A 21402-nucleotide genomic window follows, 5' to 3' on the forward strand; every position below is an offset into this window, starting at 1 on the left:
CTGGCGACGCAGCCCCTCATGTGCCGCTGCTCTCACCCCCTCCCCCCCCCCCCCCCAGGACCCCTGCCAGCAGCAGCTGATGGCATGATGCCTCTCGACCCAAAACAGAAGCTGGACAGCAAGGAGGAGAGTGCTGGCCTGGAGCCCCAGAAGGCAAAGGTACCCGGGGGGCTTGTCCCGTCCCATCGGGGTAGGGGGTGTGGGTACAGGGGTCTCTCACGCTGTGACTCAGCTTGGTAGCTTGCCTGTGCCCCCCCCAGTCACCACACTGACGCATTTCCGCGTTTTCTCCCCAGGACGGCTACCTCTCCCGGTGTCCATCGCGGCCGCCCACCCCCTCAGCGCTGTCCCCCAGCCCCGCCAGCCTCTCCTCGTACCATGGCGACGACAGCGACAGCATCAGCAGTCCCGCCTGGCCCCGCACTCCCTCCAGCCCCGTGGGTCCCCTTTGTCTTCTTCACTGGCCTTATTTAAATTTTTCTGCTGTTTGTTTTCATTTCGTTTTGTTTTGTCTGGCTGCTCGGTTTGTTTGTCTGCTGTTTGTGCTTTTCGATGGTGAGTGTGTGTCTGAGAGAGATTACCAGTCTTTATTTTGACCCGAGGGAGATGGAACAGCCATTTATAGAGGAGGTCTCTTCAGACGGCCAGTACTGGCCCACTCTCTCACTCTCTCTCTCACTCTCTCACTCTCTCTCTCTCTCTGTGGCGTCACCTGCAGCAGAAGCCCAACTCCTCCTCCACGCTGAGCGGTGAGAAGATCACCAAGTTGTACCAGATGGGTGTGGAGCCGGAGCGCCAGGCGTGGGTGGAGCGCTACCTGGCCTTCATGGAGGATCGCGGCACGCCGGTCACTAGCCTGCCCAGCGTGGGCAGGAAGCCGCTGGACCTGTGCCGCCTCTACATGTGTGTGAAGGAGATCGGCGGCCTCGCCACGGTAAGCGAACACTCAGCCAGCACTGCCAGATTCACCGAACGCGGGTTCGGACTCTTGGGTGCCTGTGACCGGAAGGTCGTCGGCTTGAATCCCGCAGCCGCCAGAGTGATGTCACCGTCGGGCCCTTAAGTGAAGCTGTCTGACCCTGCTCTCTTAGTTGCACCTTGCTTTCGATAAAAGCATCTGCTAAAAAAATACATGTAAATGAGCCCAATTGCACATTAAAGGACTTATTTGCAGACTTTTTCCTGGTTGTTCATTACTGTATCCCTAATGATGCTCCAGAAGTCACTAAGGCCCAGATGACTCCGCCCCCCATTTCCACAGTCCATGGTACATGAACTACAGACAGCAAATTAGCTATTTGGTTCCACTGAAAATTAAAAGGTAATATGAGCTGCAGGCAGGATCCCCTATGGGACGCCCCAAATTTGGCCATTGTGGTCACACCCTGGAGCTGCCCAGCTGGGTGTCACACACTGCCCCCGCCTCTCACTGAACATGTGTCCACCCCCCCTGCCCCCCTGCCCTTGCCCCTGCCTCCCCTTCCCCTGCCTCCCCTTCCCCCCTGGCCCCTGCCCCCCTGCCTCCCCGGCCCCTGCCCCCCCTGCCTCCCCTACCTCGTGATACAGGTGAACAAAACCAAGAAGTGGCGGGAGCTGTCTTCCCACCTGAACATGGGTGCCTCTAACAGCGTGGCCAGCTCCCTGAAGAAGCACTACATTCAGTACCTATTTGCCTTTGAGTGCCAAGTGGAGCGCGGGGAGGAGCCCCCGCCCGAGATCTTCGCCGCAGCCGACTCAAAGAAGCAGCAGACGCCCAAGATCCAGCCGCCATCTCCTGGTAAGGAGTGGTACTGTACGTCGCTGCTTTACTAATGCAAGTGTTTGATTCTAATGGGTAATTTTTAACAGATTCTCCATTGCTGGACGTCAGCTAAGGTAACATTGAGCATAATCTTTGGTTTTTCAAAGAAAAGTAATATGCTCCCTCCCCCTTAATATAATTCAGTCCAGCCTTTTCAGCATATGAATTCTTTTAGCATGCTAAATATTTCTGTCCCCATTGCTTCTTGGTGTTTGTAATTCTCTGTAAAACGGGAATGAGAGGCAGCGGATGAAAGGGGGGCTTTCCACTGTGTCTGTGTTTACTGTCAGTCCCCCTAGTAATGCCGTCAGTGTATATTATACACCCCATTCTGTCCTCTGACCACCAGGGCTGTTTGTGGCCCCCTCTTGTCTTTACGCCTTCTTGTTTTCCACATGAAAGGTCCCTCTTCTGCATTTCCTTTAACCCATATCCCATAATGCACTATCTATGCTGGCAGGGGAGGTGGCCAGCACCATGTGACTAAGGTTATTAATAGCTGGCAGGCTGTGATGTAACAATGGGGTGGGGGGTATCCGGAATGCAGTGCCAGGAAGGGGTGGAGCTTAGATGAGTTAAATAGCAGTGACCTCCTTTTGACTTCTGTCCATAAAGCAGGCCAGTAATGGTTCCCCCCCCATCTCCGGATGTGTGGGGGAGGGGGTTTGAGTTCACGGCGCGCTGTTGTCCACGGTGTAGGGAAGCACTTAACCCCATGTAACCCCCACATTGTTTACATTTGGAGACTGAACATGTGAAGGCCGGCAGGCAGTCAAGAGGATCCCCCCTCCTGGATCCCTTCCCTCTCTCACTGCTCCCCCCCCCCCCCACCCTTACGGGCATGATGTGTTCATGTCATATGACCCCTCTATTAGAGACCTAAGGCATGGAGTTTTTAGTTGCAGTTCACATAGGTTGTGTTTTTCTAATTAATCTAGAATTACCCAGCCCAGCCCCTCACGGCCTCAAAAGGCTGACACAATTCTTTTACCCGGTGACAACTTTGAAGGAGCAATTCCCTTCTCCCCCAGCCCTGTCCCAGTTACCCCCCCACTCCTGTGCTGCTGCAGCCCTGAGACTCTGCCTGATGGTCCTGCCTCATGTAGCCTGATTTTGTGCTGTGTTTTGTGGCAGTGGATATTTGTGCTAATCTGTTGGCTGGTCTCACCATTTTTTGTGAAGAATCCCTGGGAGCGAGTCAGTGTGAGCTAGAGAGGGACACAAACATCAATATACACTCACCTAAAGGATTATTAGGAACACCTGTTCAATTTCTCATTAATGCAATTATCTAATCAACAAATCACATGGCAGTTGCTTCAATGCATTTAGGGGTGTGGTCCTGGTCAAGACAATCTCCTGAACTCCAAACTGAATGTCAGAATGGGAAAGAAAGGTGATTTTACGTGCATCTCCTCTGGTTCAACAAGTAGAGCATTGTGCTAATGACACAAAGGTTGTGGGTTTGAATCCCAGGGAATGCACATTAATTGTAACCCTTCAAGTGTCAGGTAAATTATTCTATAGAATATATACACTCACCTAAAGGATTATTAGGAACACCATACTAATACGGTGTTTGACCCCCTTTCGCCTTCAGAACTGCCTTAATTCTATGTGGCATTGATTCAACAAGGTGCTGAAAGCATTCTTTAGAAATGTTGGCCCATATTGATAGGATAGCATCTTGCAGTTGATGGAGATTTGTGGGATGCACATCCAGGGGACGAAGCTCCCGTTCCACCACATCCCAAAGATGCTCTATTGGGTTGAGATCTGGTGACTGTGGGGGCCATTTTAGTACAGTGAACTCATTGTCATGTTCAAGAAACCAATTTGAAATGATTCGAGCTTTGTGACATGGTGCATTATCCTGCTGGAAGTAGCCATCAGAGGATGGGTACATGGTGGTCATAAAGGGATGGACATGGTCAGAAACAATGCTCAGGTAGGCCATAGCATTTAAACGATGCCCAATTGGCACTAAGGGGCCTAAAGTGTGCCAAGAAAACATCCCCCACACCATTACACCGCCACCACCAGCCTGCACAGTGTTAACAAGGCATGATGGATCCATGTTCTCATTCTGTTTATGCCAAATTCTGACTCTACCATTTGAATGTCTCAACAGAAATCGAGACTCATCAGACCAGGCAACATTTTTCCAGTCTTCAACTGTCCAATTTTGGTGAGCTCGTGCAAATTGTAGCCTCTTTTTCCTATTTGTAGTGGAGATGAGTGGTACCCGGTGGGGTCTTCTGCTGTTGTAGCCCATCCGCCTCAAGGTTGTGCGTGTTGTGGCTTCACAAATGCTTTGCTGCATACCTCGGATGTAATGAGTGGTTATTTCAGTCAAAGTTGCTCTTCTATCAGCTTGAATCAGTCGGCCCATTCTCCTCTGACCTCTAGCATCAACAAGGCATTTTCGCCCACAGGACTGCCGCATACTGGATGTTTTTCATTTTGCACACCATTCTTTGTAAACCCTAGAAATGGTTGTGCGTGAAAATCCCAGTAACTGAGCAGATTGTGAAATACTCAGACCGGCCCGTCTGGTACCAACAACCATGCCACGCTCAAAATTGCTTAAATCACATTTCTTTCCCATTCTGACATTCAGTTTGGAGTTCAGGAGATTGTCTTGACCAGGACCACACCCCTAAATGCATTGAAGCAACTGCCATGTGATTGGTTGATTTGATAATTGCATTAATGAGAAATTGAACAGGTGTTCCTAATAATCCTTTAGGTGAGTGTATATTTGTAAATGAGGGGCATTTTGTAATATTTCTAAACAATATATGTCACAATGTAATATTAACATTAAGGTGTTACTTCTAAACAAAAACCTGTAGGTTTCTATATACTTAAATTTAGAGATGCACTGGTATGGGTATGGGTTCTGATAACGTGCTCATGTCCTCATGACCATGTGCCGATGCCTGTAACCAATACCATGTGATGACATATCAGCTATATCATTAATGAGCAAAATAAACAGGACAAAATATCTGTGGTGTGGAACAAGTTAACAACGAAATCCAAACCATAGTGGACTGCAGACTGTGCTCTACTGAACTATGAAGAGGAGAGTTCATACAACACTAGTAATCTAATTAAACATCTAAAAACTAAACAGTAGAAAGCGTTTGACCTGCAGTAAAACAATGCGACAACCAAACGTGCAGCAAGCACGAGCACAGAGAGAAGATGTCAAACGATAAACCTCGTCCAGTGAAAATAACAGCTCTTACCCAGTATGAGTCAGGCACAGTATCGTAATGGAGCTACACGGAGAGCATAATACTTTCAGGTGCTATGTGGTATAAAAAGTTTGTGAACCACTGCATTAGAGATTTTAGGGTGACGTTTTTAAATCATAATTAACTTGCCGATCAACTGTTTTTCCACAGAGACTAAATACTATGATCACCATGACCACTATGATCAGCCCCCCTCACCTCCTGCATGGTGATTCTTCCCTTCACTAAGGGGACACGAGCGGCTCGGGGAGCCCGGAGCCCACATGCAGTGCTGACCACACCTCTGCCTGGTGTCCCCTCTCTCCCCCAGCTAACTCTGGCTCCCTGCAGGGCCCCCACACACCACAGTCCACAGGCAGCAGCTCAGTGACTGAGGCGGGGGGTGACCTGAAGCCGCCCACACCAGCCCCACCCACACCTGCTCCTCACACGCAGATGATCCCGCAGCAGGGTGGCAGGTAGGGGGCGCACAGGAGTCTCACCTTTTGCGGTTGTGCTGTGCTGTGGATTTAGTTTACTTCAATTCATTTCCGACAACCTTTGTGCTTTTATTTGCCAAAAACAACAAAATTACACATTTGCCTGATCAGGGTGAAACTGGGAGTTTCATACAGTTTCTGACAAACATCTGGGTACCAAGGATTTATGGGAAATGAGAAATGGATGGGTGTTATTAATAGGTAGATTTATAACACTGCGGGGTGATCTGTAGGGCGATCTCAGAAAAAGGTAAAGAGGTCTGCCAGACGCACTTTCAAAACACCGAGAACAAAATTCCATATTACGTTATCAACATATTTATGTCATAGATATCAAAACAATAAAACGAGGCATAAGCCAGTGTAAGCGGGCAACTCCCCACTCACCCCCTCTTTACCAAATACCCATTAGCAGGTGTGCAAGTAAAATCACAGCCAACCATGCCTATCACCATGTGACGCATATACCCTTAGCGTAAAACAATGCAAGTAAGTGCTACATAAATGTGACTCCAACACCGATGTCGAAGTTGAGAATTTGCAGGATATGTAGCACGTCCATTAAAATTGTCCTTCGCTCATTAAAAGCTCCTATGCAGAAAGAGTGACTGACACATTTATCAGTATCTGTTACATGCATTTAACTTCCAGTTCCCCTCATAGTGAGTGTCTGTCTTCTCCCAGGAACAGCAGCACTGTCAGTGTGCAGGACCCCTTTGCAGAGGTCAATGACCCCATCTTCCAGAAATGCACTCCTATGAACCCTGGGGCACCTTACCACCCCCAGGGGGGCAACATGCCAGAGGCTGTGATGAGGATGCAGTATGAGGCCAACAAGGACCCCTTTGGTGCTGCAAGGAAGGGTGAGTCTCTTTTGGACCGTCCTTATACTGGGAATGACGCAGGAATAAGCAGGATGTGTGCTCTTCAGAGGCAGGGAGGACTTTACCCACTTCTAGCTTCTGGCGTAGTACAGCGAAATAAAATTCTGTCTCAGATTGAAACGTTGAGAAATCTCTGCTGTCGAGTCACCTGTACCCATCTGTGGTGGAGTGGTGCCCCCTAGTGGAGAGTAATGTTTTTTTTGTTTGTTTGTTTTAAATTTGATCGCTAAAGCCATAATTAAACCAGTTTGTAAAAAGTTGTGACTGAAGAGTTGCTCTTAGTACATCTCATTTATTTTCTAGATGCAGTTTTAACTGTATATTTTGCTCCTCAGTCTGCCCGGTCATTAGGAGCATCAAGAACACAGCTTACTGGGGACATTCTGCTCTTTATTTACGCTCCTCAGTCTTGCCTAATGGTTATATTTGGGAATGACTCTTACTTTGGGAATGACTGCCGATTTTAAGTGGAAACAGCATATCGACGTGAGCGCTCTCTCTGCAGGGATGGCCCCAAGCGAGCACTTTGGGGATGGCCATATGGCCGGCAGCGGCATGCAGGAAGCATATGGCCGGGGGCCGCCTCCAGGGGCCATGCCTGCCCCGGGCGTGGGCCAGCGCCCCCAGTACCCTTACGGCCCCGGCTATGACAGGAGGTGGGTCCGCAGTAGAGTTTCACTGGAGCATTGCGTGCATTTATTTATTGAGCAGATGCAAAAAACAAGTGAGACTAATACCATGTTGTGCGTGGTATTAGCCATGAGAAGGGACCACCAAAATTATTATTATTTATTATTCATGATACTAGCTATATGAAGAATATAAGAACCTCACATTCATAATCAGTCTTGTGACCCTGAAATGATTTCAATATGATTCTTTCAGTATTTTGACCAGTTTAGATCAGAGTTTTCCCATTAAAGATGTACTATTGTAAAATTGGAGAGCCAACTACACGTCAGTAAGATTAACTGGTACTTAAACAGGATTGTTTATTTTTTGAGTGTGGTTCCAGAAATTCAGCCAGCTGATCTACCAGTTCACAGTCTTTCTGGCACAAGTGCAGAATGAGAACTGGCCACCTATTGCTGCTGTCTAACCGGGCTTTTGTTTGGTGACTTGTGTTCCGCCAGACCGGACCATGTGATGGGACCAGAGGGGGGCATAGTTCCCCACCAAAGTCAGAACAACATGGTACCGTCTGCCAACGACTCGGGGTTGTATCCTCCAAACAGATACCCCTCCCAGCTGAGGTGAGGACCCATCCCCCTCTTTCGCAGCTCAGCGTCTTCTAGAAGGGCTTAAAACCAAAAATAATCAGCACAACTGGGCATATTTTTCACCTGAAACTTGACCCACTTTTATCCAGCTGCCTTGAGAGATTTTAGCAGCTCTGTGTCTCTCGTTGCAGACAGACCTTATTTACAGTGTCCTCATGGAGATACCAAGGCCTCTGGGTAGAACAGTTTGTCCCCTGGCTGAAATAGTCAACATAATTCCCTACAATGTCAGCATGCTCAGGGGGGGCTGGGCATCCAGCTGACCTTGAACCCGCAGAGGTTTATTTTTTTCTCCCTACTTGGGAGTTTGTGGTTCCTCTCCTCCACTGTCATCTGTCTTGTTTTATTTAGTTTTTTTTTTTTTTTTAATTTATTTGCCTTCCCATTTCCCAGTTATTGAATTATTCTGTATAAATGATGCAGGAATGTATCACACCCATGTAAAGTGCCTGGGGGCAGCACTGTTGTGAAAGGAGCTATATACAAAATATAAAAATAAACTGAATGGAACATAATAGGCTCTGTAAGTGGTGAAATGTGGGAAGAGAAGCAGAGCCTGAACAAATCATGTAACACAAAGAACCAGAAGAATGATTCAGTCCCAGTCGCAGTCCCAGCCAGCTGTAAGAGCAGGCAAAGCTGTAACCTGTGCAGACTGTAACCTTTGTTTCAGTATCAGTGCTTTTGGTAAATAAAGGAATTTATTGTGACTGCATGTCCCATCAGGCACGAGGGCTACGGACAGCAGTATTCCCACGGCATGCCATACGGAGCCCATCAGCCCGGAATGTTCCCCCAGCAGCAGGTGAGAAGCAGGGCGTGGGGGAGCACTGTGCTGTCAGGGTCTGAGCCCCGCCTGTGCATGACCATGGATATGAAGTCTAAGTGCCACAGAGGCTGCTCTCCAAAGCACCGTCAGTGTGACTGAGTGCCGCCTCCTGCTCTAAGATGCCCTAAGGAGCTCAGGCTTTTTGTTGTGTCCCAAGAGTCGACTGATTGCTCATTTGTGTAGAAAATGTAACTTGGCTTTAAAAATTAGCTTCTAACTTGAAAGTAGCTCAAACCATAATTTACTGTCATCTTTAAAATGGTGGTAGTGTTTTTCAAACGACTTTAAATGGTCTATTAAAGGAAGGGATTATTGTTTGGCCAGACCTGGTTAGTAGAGGATCTTATAAGAAACTTGTATCATTTGTCTTAAAGTTCCTTTCATTGTCATGTCTGATTTAGCAGAAATATAAGAAACCTTATTCACGAATTTATAGAATAAGTGCAACATTGATGAATTAGTGAAGTATTGATGGGCAAAAGTGAATCGCAGTATCTACAAATGATGGTGAAACAAGTGATGCTCTTTCAGTCAGTCCAGCTTTCACTCCCCTGCAGGGCTACAAGCGGCCAATGGAGGGGATGTACGCCCCCCCTGCGAAGCGCCATGAGGGGGATGTATATGCTGGGCCCTATGGAGGTCAGCAGTCAGATTCATATGGCCCCTACGGCAGCTATTCGGGCCCTGAACGCCGGCCCATGCAGAACCCCTTCCCATATGCTTATGGACGGGAACGCATGCCCCCCTCGGGCCCAGTGCCCCCACATGCAATGGGCTCTGGTGAGGGGCCCCAGCCCAGGATGTGGCCCTCCAGGACAGATGTGAACTTCCCCTATCCATCTAGGCACGGTCAGGGAGTGACCTACCCTTTGGGCCGGGGGGATGAAGGTGAAGGTCTGCCAGGCCAGGACAGCTCGTGGTCCGGTGCCACTGGGCAGCGCCAGCCGTCTTTTCACCCCTCGGCCACCTCCCCCTCTTCCTCCTCTGGACCGATGCCCCATATGAGCACTAGGCCGCCGCCACCCTCGTCATACCAGACCCCCCCCGCCATGGCTGCCAGCCACATTCCCCGGGACCCCAGTCCTGCCCCTTTCCAGCGCTCTATGGAGGTGCATCCCTCCACCAGCAAGGGCCACTTTGTGGCTTCAGTAAAACCAGCCAAGCTAGGAATGCCTGTCCCCATGCCGGGGCCCCCCCCAGCTCCCGGGATGCCTGGCCAGGCTCCTCCTCCGGTCCTCCAGCGAGAGGTCAACTACCCCCCCAGTTCTGTGGAGGGCACACAGGCACTGCTGAAGCCACGTCGTAAGCTGACCTCCAAGGATACTGGTAGGTCCTGCCTGCTCTGTTACCCAATGTAAAAGTTTGTATCACCATAAACAGGCCATTTCCTCCTGCTGTGTTTAATCTCTATGCTGTTAGTGTTGTCCCGTGCATCCGAGCTGCCTCGTAAGGAATGATGAGGAATGCCTCATCAGTGCAGAAATAAGTTACAGCTCAGATAAGATGACTTTTGAGAGGAATTAATAGAGCCCAAAACAACATACAATAGTAGTGGCTTTGATTCCTGGAGATGCTGAGAAGATCCAGTTGGAGTAAAATAAATTTTCTTTAAAAACTGCAGTTCTGCAGTGTTGTAAAGAAAGGAAATCAGAGATACTGTAATGGATAAGATCTATAATGTGGAACTGCATTGAGATAAATGATTTTCATATCATATGGCTGTGACTTGTCCTAGTGTGAATTCTGTGGAACAGGAAAGGTGGATAGGAAGCAGTAGAGAGTTGTGCTTGTTTGGAATGTTTGTCAGGGCAACTTACTGCAGATGGAAGACACCTTAATGTAGGATGAGAAACCACCTGCTGTGTAAGAGTAAGAAGGGGAAGATGCTGGAGGCCAATCTCATGGCACATAAGAATACTGAGTGAATTAAGTTACCTTGGTAGAGAAGTTTCAAGGGCAGGAATATAGCAATAAGGGAGTTTCTATAGCAGGCATTCTGGGATCAGCTGGGGTCAGCTGTTTGTAGGCGGGTTCTGTCTCCACTGAGCGTGTCAAACGGACAAGAGACAGGGAGTATTATAGGGGAAGAAATCACTTTGAACCTCTTTGTAGGAACCCCAGAGGCCTGGCGTGTGATGATGTCCCTCAAGTCAGGCTTGCTGGCAGAGAGCACCTGGGCCCTGGACACCATCAATGTCTTGCTTTATGATGATAGTACTGTGGCCTCCTTCACCCTCTCACAGGTAGGACTACATTGGGTGAGCCCTCAGGGGCCCTTCACCTGCATGACATCATAAACCTACTTCAGCATCTGTCTGGGAGTGATTTTCCTCCTTGATCCAAACAGGTTTGTTGATCTGTAGAGCGTGACCTCTGCCTTTTCTTTCACCCCTCCAGTTGCCTGGATTTCTGGAACTCATTGTGGAATACTTCAGAAGGTGCCTGATAGAGATGTTTGGGATTCTAAAGGAGTATGAAGTGGGAACACCCGGACAGAAGACCCTTCTGGGACCAGCACCAAGTCAGAAGGAGGAGGATCCTGCCCACCTGGAAGAGATGGATCAATCTGAGGCAGAACTGGGAGAGGAGGATGAAGGGGCAGCAAATGATGAGGCACTTCTCAGTACCACTGAGGAGGCAGAGCCAGACAACATCAGGGAGGAGCCTCCAGGTGAACCACATTTAAAAGGGATGGATGAGGAAGAGCATGAGGAGAAGAGCAAGGACTTCTCAGAGGGAACATGTCCCCTGGAGCCCCGGCCAAAACAGGCTAGCAGGTATGACAAATTCCCACTGAAGGTGGAGGACAATGACTGGGATGGGCCACACGAAGACCTGCTAAATGGGGAGGGCTTCACCAGCGGGCTGCTGCACTGGCAGGCAGGTGGGGGGGACTCCACTGCCCACATCCAGACCCACTTTGAGAGAAAGACCAGCAGCCTGTGGGGCAGGGAGGAGGAGCCAGAACCAGCAGAGACCAGTGAGAAAACTTGCCACAACAGGGCAGCCTGGTGGCCACCAGTTTCCTTTGAGTTTGACACCCTGGAGGATGAACCACGTTGCCGAGACGACGCCCCTCTCTCTGTTGCTGCCAACTGGCAAGATTCTCTGGCACGGCGGTGCATCTGCATCTCCAATGTTGTACGCGGCCTCTCCTTCGTACCTGGCAATGACACTGAGATGTCCCGGCATCCGGGCCTGGTGCTGATCCTAGGCCGGCTGGTGCTGCTGCACCATGAACACCTTGAAAGGAAAAGGCCTTTGCCAATTCGCCGCGATGGAGACAGGGATGGCGAAGAGGAGGACCACGGTCTGGCCTGCAGCAGAGATGAGTGGCGTTGGGATTGCCTTGCCACACTGCGGGAGAACACCATGGTGACCCTGGCAAACATTGCCGGCCAGCTGGATCTGTCACCCTACCCAGAAAGCATCTGTTTGCCTCTCCTGGATGGTCTCCTGCACTGGATGGTGTGCCCCTCGGCGGAGTCCCGGGACCCGTTTCCAATGGCAGGGCCTTACTCTGCACTCACCCCACAGCGGCTTGTACTGGAGTGCCTGTGCAAGCTGAGTGTTCAGGATGGCAACGTGGACCTCCTGCTGGCCACGCCACCCATGAGCCGGCAGCAGCGGCTCTACACAGCTCTGGTGCGCCACGTGGGTGAGCGCCGCAGCCAGGTGTGCCGCGAGATGGCAGTGGCTGTTCTGTCCAACCTGGCCCGTGGCGACCCTACAGCAGCCCGGGCTATAGCCCTGCAGCGGGGCGGCGTAGGCAGCCTGATTGGATTTTTGGAGGACGGTGTGGCCGTGGCGCAGTACCAGCACGGTCCCCACGGGCCGCCGCACCCCGAGCCGCCTAGCGTCAGCATGATGTGCCGGGCTGCCAAGGCGCTGCTGGCCATGGCTGAGGTGGAGGAGAACCGGTCCGAGTTTGTGCTGTATGAGGGCCGGCTGCTCGACATCACCGTGTCCTCGGTGCTGAACGCCGCTGTCTCCAGCATCCTGTGCCAAGTGTTATTCAAAATCGGCCGCTTTTGACTGGCACCTTGACAGCCCACCGGCGCCTCTAAGAGCAAATGCCACATGCAATCGCTGGTATTATATTTTTATTTAAGGGAAAAAAATTACATAAAAATGTTTTATATATGTATAAATAAATCTATAAATATATATAAATAGCTCCCCAGCCCGATTCACGGTTTAATTTTGGAATTTTTAAAATAATTTTAATACAGATATTTAATACTTGCTGTGGTATGTGTTTTTAATATTTTTCCTGTCTTTTTTTTTAATAATTTGATTTCAACCGGAGTTGATAAATGCTCCTTTTCGTTGTCTCTTATATGTATGTCTCTTGTTTATATAATTGTTCTGAATCAGTTTGCTTTCAATTATTAATAATTTAAATTGTGATAAATATTGTGGATGGTTCTTCTGCCACATTATTGAGAAGAAAAATGATTTTACTCGTATAAATATACCCATGTTTAAGAAAGGCTTGTGCAATAGGAATCACGGCAGGTCAGCATGGTAACAGGCTGGCTGTCAGTTAAGTGTGTGTTTGTTCCTCCCTATACCATGCAACACAAAATCAGTGTTGCATCTGCCTATCAGTCAAAGAAAAAAAAAATACTCCCTTCTCCACTCCTGGAACAGTCTCTTTAGTACTTGTATTACGTTTATTTTGTATTCGCCAGTGGGCTGAGATGTAAATAGATCTTGTACATTGAACAAACGTACCCTTGTTTTATTCTTTGTATTTTGTTGTTTTTAGTTACCTGCATCTTTTTTTCCAGGTGATATGACTACAAAGTGACAGTAGTTGTTAATTCTAAATATTATTTGCTGTTACTGTTAATTTTATTTAGTCTATTTCATTGTTTGGGTTCACATTCTAAAACAAGGGAGGGCAGAGTCGTATCCTGTGTTCTTCACACAGCTGTGTACCGCTTTGTGAGCCCCATGTGGGACTTGTTTCATTTTGGGGAATAATATATAAGCTTATAAAAGACAGACATCTATCCTATCCATTTTTTTTTAATTCCCCGCATCTGATGCGGAAGAGGAAAACTATCCTGGGATGATGACAGAAACTAATTAAAACTGAACAGGACAAAAAAAAAACCTACACCGATATCTGTTAAGACTGGCATCTTCTTTTCACTCATCCACACATTTATTCAATACAAAATCTTTATACTATATGTTCCACATGTCAAAAAAATAAATGTACATTAAACCTTGTTAAGCACTGTGTAGGATGTGTTTGTTGCTCTAAGTTAACCTGGAATGATATCATGCTCAGGCTGTATGTAGACCGAGTGATGAAGAGGTAACTACTGGTCAAGAATGTGCATAAACCAATAGCACTAGCTCCATCCCAGTCACATGGCTTAGCATGTGAACAGATATGTCCAGAAACCAGTGAAGTCTAGCACATCTGACTAATCATGTGACTTAGAAGTACATGAATTTTGCATGACTTCACAAGAGTTTGCACGCTGCACCCTGAAATCACTAAGCAGAGGTTTGTAATGGTTACTGTATACTACATACAAACTGTCTGGGAGTAGCTTCACGTACACCTGAATGAACCTATTGTTTGATTTATGTGTAGAAGGAATGGTGGAAAATATATATCCAGTGGTATATTTTGGGTTGTTTCTCAGACGAGTGTGACCTCAGCGTGAAGGTGTGCTTCAGTGATTAGCAGAGATCTGTCATCTGGAGCCTGAGCTCCCAGTTGGGGCCATTTTTGGCAAACAGGTTGGTGGGGAGAAGCCAGACAAAACACTGCATGAAAAATACCTATTAAAAGCAGAGTGCCCTGCCCAGAATTGGGCAACCGGGAGGCGGACCTGGGGATGGTGCTCACCAGTGTGGAGAAATCAGTATAAAACAGTGACCGGTGATGGTGTCACCTCCCATAATCCTCTTCAGGTATAAAGCAATCTCATTCCTTTGTTCATTTCAGATTACCTTTGTCAAGAATGTATATTTAACACAATGCAAACCCAGGGGAATTAAACACTTAGAATGTCACAGGCAACAATGCTCACAAAATACAATAAAATCTGTTTATTTCAGCAGCAACTTATATTAAATATTTCAACAAATATTAAAGCCGAGTGTGACTTTTTCAAACACAGCTACAGTGAGCAGGAATAGTTGCAAATATACTTTTAAAGGAAAGTGTCCATCCATCACTTGATGTGCTGAGCCTGTCCACCTGATCAAAAGTATCCCAAAGCAAGGTCTTGGACATAAAGTCTATTTGAGTTTCTTTCTAACAACAAAAATCCCAAACTGCCAACCAGAAAATGCCACAGGTTTGGAGGGCTGACTGGATGAAATGACGTTGGCAATGTAATTGCCAACCCTGCACCTCTAATAACACAAACTTTAAGGGAGGAAATCTGATCCCCAGGTAGTCCAGTGTGTAGCGGCCATCCATCCTGTTACTTTGACTTGGAGAAAGACTCCCAGTTCATAGGGTTTGTGTTGACTTGTGTTTCTGTTTTGGGGATCGTTGGAAAGATTGACTGCATCTTCTGTTTGAACTCTGCTAGCTGTGTAGACAAGAACAAGGATGTCTGTTACACACGGACCCACAAACTTCATTTCACCAGTTTTGTGCTGCTGACTTCCCCCCCCCCCCATCCTGCCGTTGAGACGGCCACTCACGCTGTGGACGCCCAGGGCCTTCCAGACAGCAAAGCTGAGGAGGCCCACCCCACAGCAGGCATACAGCGAGCCCCAGCCCAGTGCCCGGAGGGCCAGTGATGCCCCACTCTCCGGTACTGCCGCTGTGCCTGCCACGCCCTGGGGACAGAGAAGGTAAGAGGCATGGCTTTTGGAACCATCCTGACTTAGGGCTGGTGGATATGATGATATACAGCTGTGGCCAAAAGTTTTAAGAATGAGGCAAATATTAATTTTCACAAAGTCTGCTGCCTCAGTTTTTATGATAGCAATTTGCCTATACTCCAGAATGTTATGAAGAGTGATCAATTAATTGCAAAGTCCCTCTTTGCCATGAAAATTATATTAATCCGAAAAAAACCCATTTCCATTGCATTTCAGCCCAGCCACAAAAGGACCTACTGACATCATTTCAGTGATTCTTTCATTAACATAGGTGGGAGTGTTGATGAGGACAAGGCTGGAGATCACTCTGTCATGCTGATTGAGTTAGAATAGCAGACTGAAGACTTTAAAATGAGGGTGGCACTTGAAATCATTGTTCTTCCTCTGTTAACCATGGTTCCTGAAACGTATGCCGTCATCATTGCTTTGCACACAAAGGGCTTCACAGGCAAGGATATTGCTGCTAATTCAACATAAATTTATCGGATCATCAAGAACTTCAAGGAGAAAGGTTCAAGTGTTGTGAAGAAGGCTTCATGGCGTTCAAGAAAGTCCAGCAAGCTCCTGGACCGTCTCCTAAAGTTGATTCAGCTGCAGGATCGGGGCACCACCAGTGCAGAGCTGACTCAGGAATGGCAGCAGGCAGGTGTGAGAGCATCTGCAAGCACAGAGAGGCGAAGACTTTTGGAGGATGGCCTGGTGTCAAGAAGGGCAGCAACGAAGCCCCTTTTCTTCAAGAAAAACATCAGAAACAGACTGATATTCTGCAAAAGGTACAGGGATTGGACTGCTGAGGAATGGGGTCAGTTTCTCTGATGAATCCCCTTTCAGGTTGTTTGGGGCATCTGGAAAAAGGGATTTTCCGGAGAAGAAAAGGTGAGAGCTACCATCAGTCCTGTGTCATGCCAACAGTAAAGAATCCTGAGACCATTCATGTGTGGGTTTGCTTCTCAGCCATGGGAGTGGGCTCACTCACAGCATGAATAAAGAATGGTACCAAAACATCCTTCGAGTGCAACTTCTCCCAACCATCCAAGAACAGTTTGGTGACGAACAATGCCTTTTCCAGCATGATGGAACTCCGTGCCATAAGTCAAAAGTGATAACTAAGTGGCTCAGGGAACAAAACATCGACACTTTGGGTCCATGGCCAGGAAACTCCCCAGACCTTAATCCCATTGAGAACGTGTGGTCAATCCTCAAGAGGCGGGTGGACAATCAAAAACCCACAAATTCTGATAAACTCCAAGCATTGATTATGCAAGAATGGGCTGCCATCAGTCAGTGTTTGGCCCAGAAGTTGATTGACAGCATGCCAGGGTGAATTGCAGAGGTCTTGAAAAAGAAGGGTCAACACTGCAAATACTGACTCTTTGCATGAACTTAATGTAATTGTCAATAAAAGCCTTTGGCACTTATGAAATACTTATGAAATAATGGTGCTGTGTCCAGGACAGATGGGCTATTGAAGTTATATGGTGTACATTGTCAATTATTAATAAATCTGTATAAAGCACATAATGTGAAAGTTACATGGTGTACATTGTCCCCCATATTTTACTGCTTAAAGCACACTTCACTGGAAATGTCTGTATCGTTTAGGTTTATACTGATTAGTCCAGCTGTCTTATTTACAATTACTGGCGGTGAATGGACACCATGCAATTATTAATAAATTCATATAAAGCACATAATGAGTTACATGTTGTACATTGTCCCCTGTAGTTTAATGCATAAAATACATTTGTGAATAGTTTAGGTTTATACATATTAGTCCATTAATCCTATCTTTTGTACTTTAAATGGACACAGTAGTTATTAGTAAGAGAAACGTATTGTGAGGTTAAATGGACACAGTACAGTTATTAGTAACAGAAAAGTATATTAAGAGGGAACACAAAACTATTTCAAAAAAATTCTTTCCCACCCACCATATAACACAGCTGATCTTTAGAGAAAAAAAAATCACAAATACATTGCAATCCATAAATATGTATTTTTGTGTTGTTGAGCAATTTGTACACCTGAAATGGATTTTGCTCCTTTTTATTTGTGGATTTTTGTTCAATTCCTATTGTAGCTGATCTGTAGAATAAATATATGGTGCAGCCTTGATATATATTGTTATCGACATATGAGATATAGGGATATGAGATTTTGGTCATATCGCACAGCCTCATCCTGACTCATTCCTCCAAAACAGGGCTCTTCAAATCTGGACCTCCATAACAAATCCAGGCCATGTTTTCAGTTCTTCCAGGTAGTTAGTTTAATAAGTACCAATTCTGGTTGCGCAGAGGCTTCACACCAGGCTCACAGGTGAAGAAAGGCTGGACAAATCAGCAGGGCTGGGCCCTTGAGAGTCATCATTTGAATAGTCCTGCTCTAAAATAAATGATAAGACAATATCCTAGAGGGAAATTCTTTGTAAAGAGTTGATATCCCTCAATGCACAATGGATCAGCAACCTATCGTCTTAACTGCTTGGCCACCTTGTCAAGCAATGGAAATACACTAGATAAACATTCCATCCATCAACCTTCCATACTCACTTGGTTTATGCAGGGTCATTGGGGTCTGGAGTCTATCCTGGAAGCAATGGGCACAAGGCAGGGAATGACCCAGGACGGGGTGCTGACCCAGTTTACTGTATGTATTGGTGTCAATATCATTAATGTAAATTAGGAACAATAGTGGTCCTAAAATTGAACCCTGTGGTACCCCACTATGAACGCAGGCCCACTGTGACATTGTGCCTCTAATAACTACTCAGTATTTCCTGTTAGTTAACCAGTTTTCGATCCAAGCTGCCACAGTTCCTAAAATCCCTGCAGCTTTGAGCTTTAGCAAGAGCCGTTTGTGGGGGCCAACATCAAAGGCCTTCTGGAAATCTAAGTAGATCACATCGTAGGCCTTTTTGTGATCAATTTCACTTGTAGCTTCCACAAAGAACTCAAGTACATTCGTTAAACAGGATCTACCTCTCCTAAATCCATGTTAACTATCCCTCACACCTACCTCCAGACATGTAGAGCCAGGGTAGTGACCCTATATTCTATGGCATTTCCTCCTTAAATTTAGCTTATACGTTTAGACTGCCAGCACCCACTGAACAGCTATAAAACATATATTTAATTTTTTAAACACTACTGTAAGCAGCCCTAACTTGAATACCATATTGATCGATTAAAACTCTCTGGTTAGACAACATCCACAGGCTTCATGTAAGAGTGGCGGGCAGCAGGTACCGTGGTGTTTAAGCATGTAGGCTAGCTGGTTCATATCACAGGACCAGCCTTGTTCTAGTACCCATTCAGCAAGGTACCAAACATCTGTCCATACAAAACCACAGACATAAAAAGTTTTTCTGGAAAGCAGGAACAACTCCTGTAACTACTTTACCCAAATAATCAGATTACTGTCCGAGTGGGACACTGATTAGATTTGCTGCAAGTTGACCATCACTGCCTCTGCCTGAGGGTTTTTTTGGCTTTGAAAAAAATTCAGGTTATTATCTTCAAACAGTTAAGACTTAAACAGCCTCCACTGCAGATCAACTCCTTAGGGAAATTATTTGAAGTGCTTATTTTGTATTTGTTTTTCTGAATGTATGCAAAACAAAAGTGACGTCTTGTACAAAGATGCTTCACCTCAGGATCAGGCAATCGTCTTGATCTTGTGCACAAAGTTGCCTTTGTGAGCCAATGGGTGGCACTGACCTCACCGCAAAATACTCCCCCCATGAAATTCAATATGCTCACATTAAAGGCATCTTTGCCTCATTGAAGGTTTGCGACGTATAAATATAGATTTAGAAACAAAGACAGCACTGTGATGCCCATTAAACTCCGTTTTCAAAACAAAAATGATCCAGGAATTTACGCAATACTTGGTTTAAAATAAATTCAAACTTAGTCTCATGATAAAGTTCAAGTAAACATGGCGTGCAATAATTAATAGCAGCAAAAATGCGAAACTGACAAGCTATAGTTAACCCGATTAACCTAAATCAAAAAAAGTTATACAATGGACTATTAATTGGAGTGTAATAATGTACCTCTAAGAGATGAATACCTGTGGCCCAGGAAGAAACATCGCCCACCCTGAAAATCTTAATTAGACAAGTTTCCATCTTTATCTAAAGCAAAACAATCTGAATTGACAGAGGTTTAAATGACGGGGGTTTCATTCCCTTTTGAATACACGCACGCACGGACGGACTGACGGACAATAAACACGCTTCAAAAAAAGTATCGACGCAGCTGTATCACACCTCCCACAAATTGCCGTGGGCCGCCAGAACGCAGAAATCGTTTTGGTGTTGAGTAACGCTGCTGATGTGCTGGTTTAATGAATTACAGCAAAAAAACATGTGGTTATACAGCCGTATAAGCATATGCATGTCATTCCAGCAGAACTGGGGGGAAAAGTACTTCCACACCTTGTTAAACCATTCCGGGCTTTTCTTCTTAGCGATCGCCAAGGTCGTACCGAAACCAGCGATCATGCCCGCCGTGGCCACGGTTGTCAGAAAAACGCCACCTGCAAGATATTACAGACGTTATTTCAATCGTATGATTTCTATAAAAAGCAGGCATTATATTGTTCCGCACTATAAAAACGATTACAACATCGTCAACGATTATCACCGCTTAACTATAATTTGTAATGTATGTGACACAAAAAAGAAATCCTTCAGCACATAGCAACGAAACCAAACATTCGCGATTATACATTCTTAACCTGGGAAAATTCACTCGCCTTTTAGCAAAAGTAACTTATTTTGTTCTTCATCTTCAACCATGATTAAGCACGCTTAAGGTATATTTTCCCGTGCAGTTCATATGCTTAAAGAACGGTCCTTCGCTTAAAACCTTCCGGATACTACAAAAGCAAAGGAGCAATAGTGACCTGTCGTGTATATTTTCTAAATAGTTCATTCATTAATTTATATCCATAATAGGCATTCCAAACACACGAAAAATCTGTGTAAATATATGTCACGAAAATGCGTGTAAATATATGACTCAAATTTTTATTTTAATAATATTAACTTAACCTAATTGGTACCACATATGTAATTGCGTTTTGGGTAACAGATCTATATATGTAAGATAGCATGCACATGAACAGAAGAGAAGAATGACCCATTTTTGTATGGTTATACAGGGATTGGTAGTAACTCAATTTCCCATGCTTCTGCGCGCCGAACACGCTTTAGAACTCAACCGTTAATGCAGCGAGCTGCAACAGCATGAAGGTGCTGAAGTCTCGCAGAGCCTGCTTCGTGTATTTTCTTCCAAGCAATTAAGACAATGGCGTTTACGTTTTGATGTTGCAGCTTTGTCAACGGCTGCTACACGGAACCGTTGTATTTAGTAATTATACTATCCACTTTTCAGCATTATAACGTTTTTTCTTCTTAGCTGTATTTTTTTTGTGTGGTGAGTGTGTGTCGGGGATTGTGTGTGTTTTTTTTTCTTTTTTCAAAGCGATTTAATTGGCTTTGATAACTAAAGAATCCGGGATGTTGCCCTACTTTGCATGAAGATTTTTCCTCCCATATCGATGGACGAATTGTTCCTCTCCGTTCAAATGTTGCGCTTGTTTTTCGCAGCTGCCCGTAATAAGCCTGGGTAACGGATCTGGATAAAGGATAAACAGCTAGTGATTTCCTTTGACAAACAGAAGAGGAGGAAGCATCTTTCTGGGTGGATTTTCTGGTTTTCCTGTAACCCGATTGCAGTCCGGTGGCTTCTTTTGGTCGAATACTTAACTTTACGCGCCAGTCGTTTTGGTTGCGCCTGTAACTGATCGAAGCTCCGAGGAGCCGACCGCTGGCGTGCTTACGACTCACTTCGTATCTCACATTCCTGCATCATTTATTAATATTATATTTTTAAATATATAACGGATGCATGTTCGTTGATCCCACACCTTTTTCGACAAGATAGGACCTCGTTCACATGGAAAGTTTGACAGATATTGCAATTCAAGATATA

At 46.0% G+C, this 21402-nt stretch overlaps 2 protein-coding genes across 7 annotated transcripts in view; one reads left to right on the plus strand and one right to left on the minus strand.

Annotated features, from left to right (window-relative positions):
• The window catches only part of LOC111851203 (AT-rich interactive domain-containing protein 1B-like), an 84025-nt gene extending 70236 nt beyond the window's left edge, over positions 1–13789 (plus strand). For 4 of the 5 annotated variants that reach the window (XM_072703114.1, XM_072703115.1, XM_072703118.1 and 1 more), the window contains 12 exons: positions 59–159; positions 297–437; positions 719–934; positions 1567–1777; positions 5375–5522; positions 6228–6406; positions 6933–7083; positions 7561–7680; positions 8434–8512; positions 9094–9862; positions 10649–10779; positions 10934–13789. In XM_072703114.1, the coding sequence (XP_072559215.1) occupies positions 59–159; positions 297–437; positions 719–934; positions 1567–1777; positions 5375–5522; positions 6228–6406; positions 6933–7083; positions 7561–7680; positions 8434–8512; positions 9094–9862; positions 10649–10779; positions 10934–12571 (3884 nt within the window). In that variant the 3' untranslated portion in view covers positions 12572–13789. The remainder of the gene's footprint in view (positions 1–58; positions 160–296; positions 438–718; positions 935–1566; positions 1778–5374; positions 5523–6227; positions 6407–6932; positions 7084–7560; positions 7681–8433; positions 8513–9093; positions 9863–10648; positions 10780–10933) is intronic. The other variant, XM_072703116.1, reaches the window with a different exon arrangement.
• An 807-nt stretch (positions 13790–14596) lies between these two features.
• tmem242 (transmembrane protein 242) lies at positions 14597–21041 on the minus strand. Of its 2 annotated transcripts, none has more exons than XM_023825870.2 (4): positions 20940–21041; positions 19842–19942; positions 15218–15355; positions 14597–15102 (listed from the first exon to the last, which is right to left on the minus strand). In XM_023825870.2, exons 1-4 carry the CDS (start codon positions 20962–20964, stop codon positions 14992–14994), a joined length of 375 nt encoding a protein of 124 aa, XP_023681638.1. In that variant the 5' UTR covers positions 20965–21041; the 3' UTR covers positions 14597–14991. The 2 variants fall into 2 exon arrangements, with proteins under 2 accessions (XP_023681638.1, XP_023681637.1); XM_023825869.2 differs by lacking the exon at positions 20940–21041 and adding an exon at positions 20162–20307.
• Between the last annotated feature and the right edge of the window lie 361 nt (positions 21042–21402).

The sequence above is a fragment of the Paramormyrops kingsleyae genome, chromosome 19 (genome assembly GCF_048594095.1).
Source record: "Paramormyrops kingsleyae isolate MSU_618 chromosome 19, PKINGS_0.4, whole genome shotgun sequence".
Lineage (NCBI taxonomy): Eukaryota > Metazoa > Chordata > Actinopteri > Osteoglossiformes > Mormyridae > Paramormyrops > Paramormyrops kingsleyae.

Bases quoted from the DNA above. Each gene is read 5' to 3' on its own strand.
- tmem242 (XM_023825869.2), bottom strand. From the start codon at position 20,204: ATGGTTGAAGATGAAGAACAAAATAAGTTACTTTTGCTAAAAG. The intron at 15,356-19,841 runs GTGTGGAAGTAC...CTCTGTCCCCAG, and splicing joins GCCCGGAATGGTTTAACAAG to GGCGTGGCAGGCACAGCGGC. The intron at 15,103-15,217 runs GTGAGTGGCCGT...TTGTCTACACAG, and splicing joins AGGCCCTGGGCGTCCACAGC to CTAGCAGAGTTCAAACAGAA.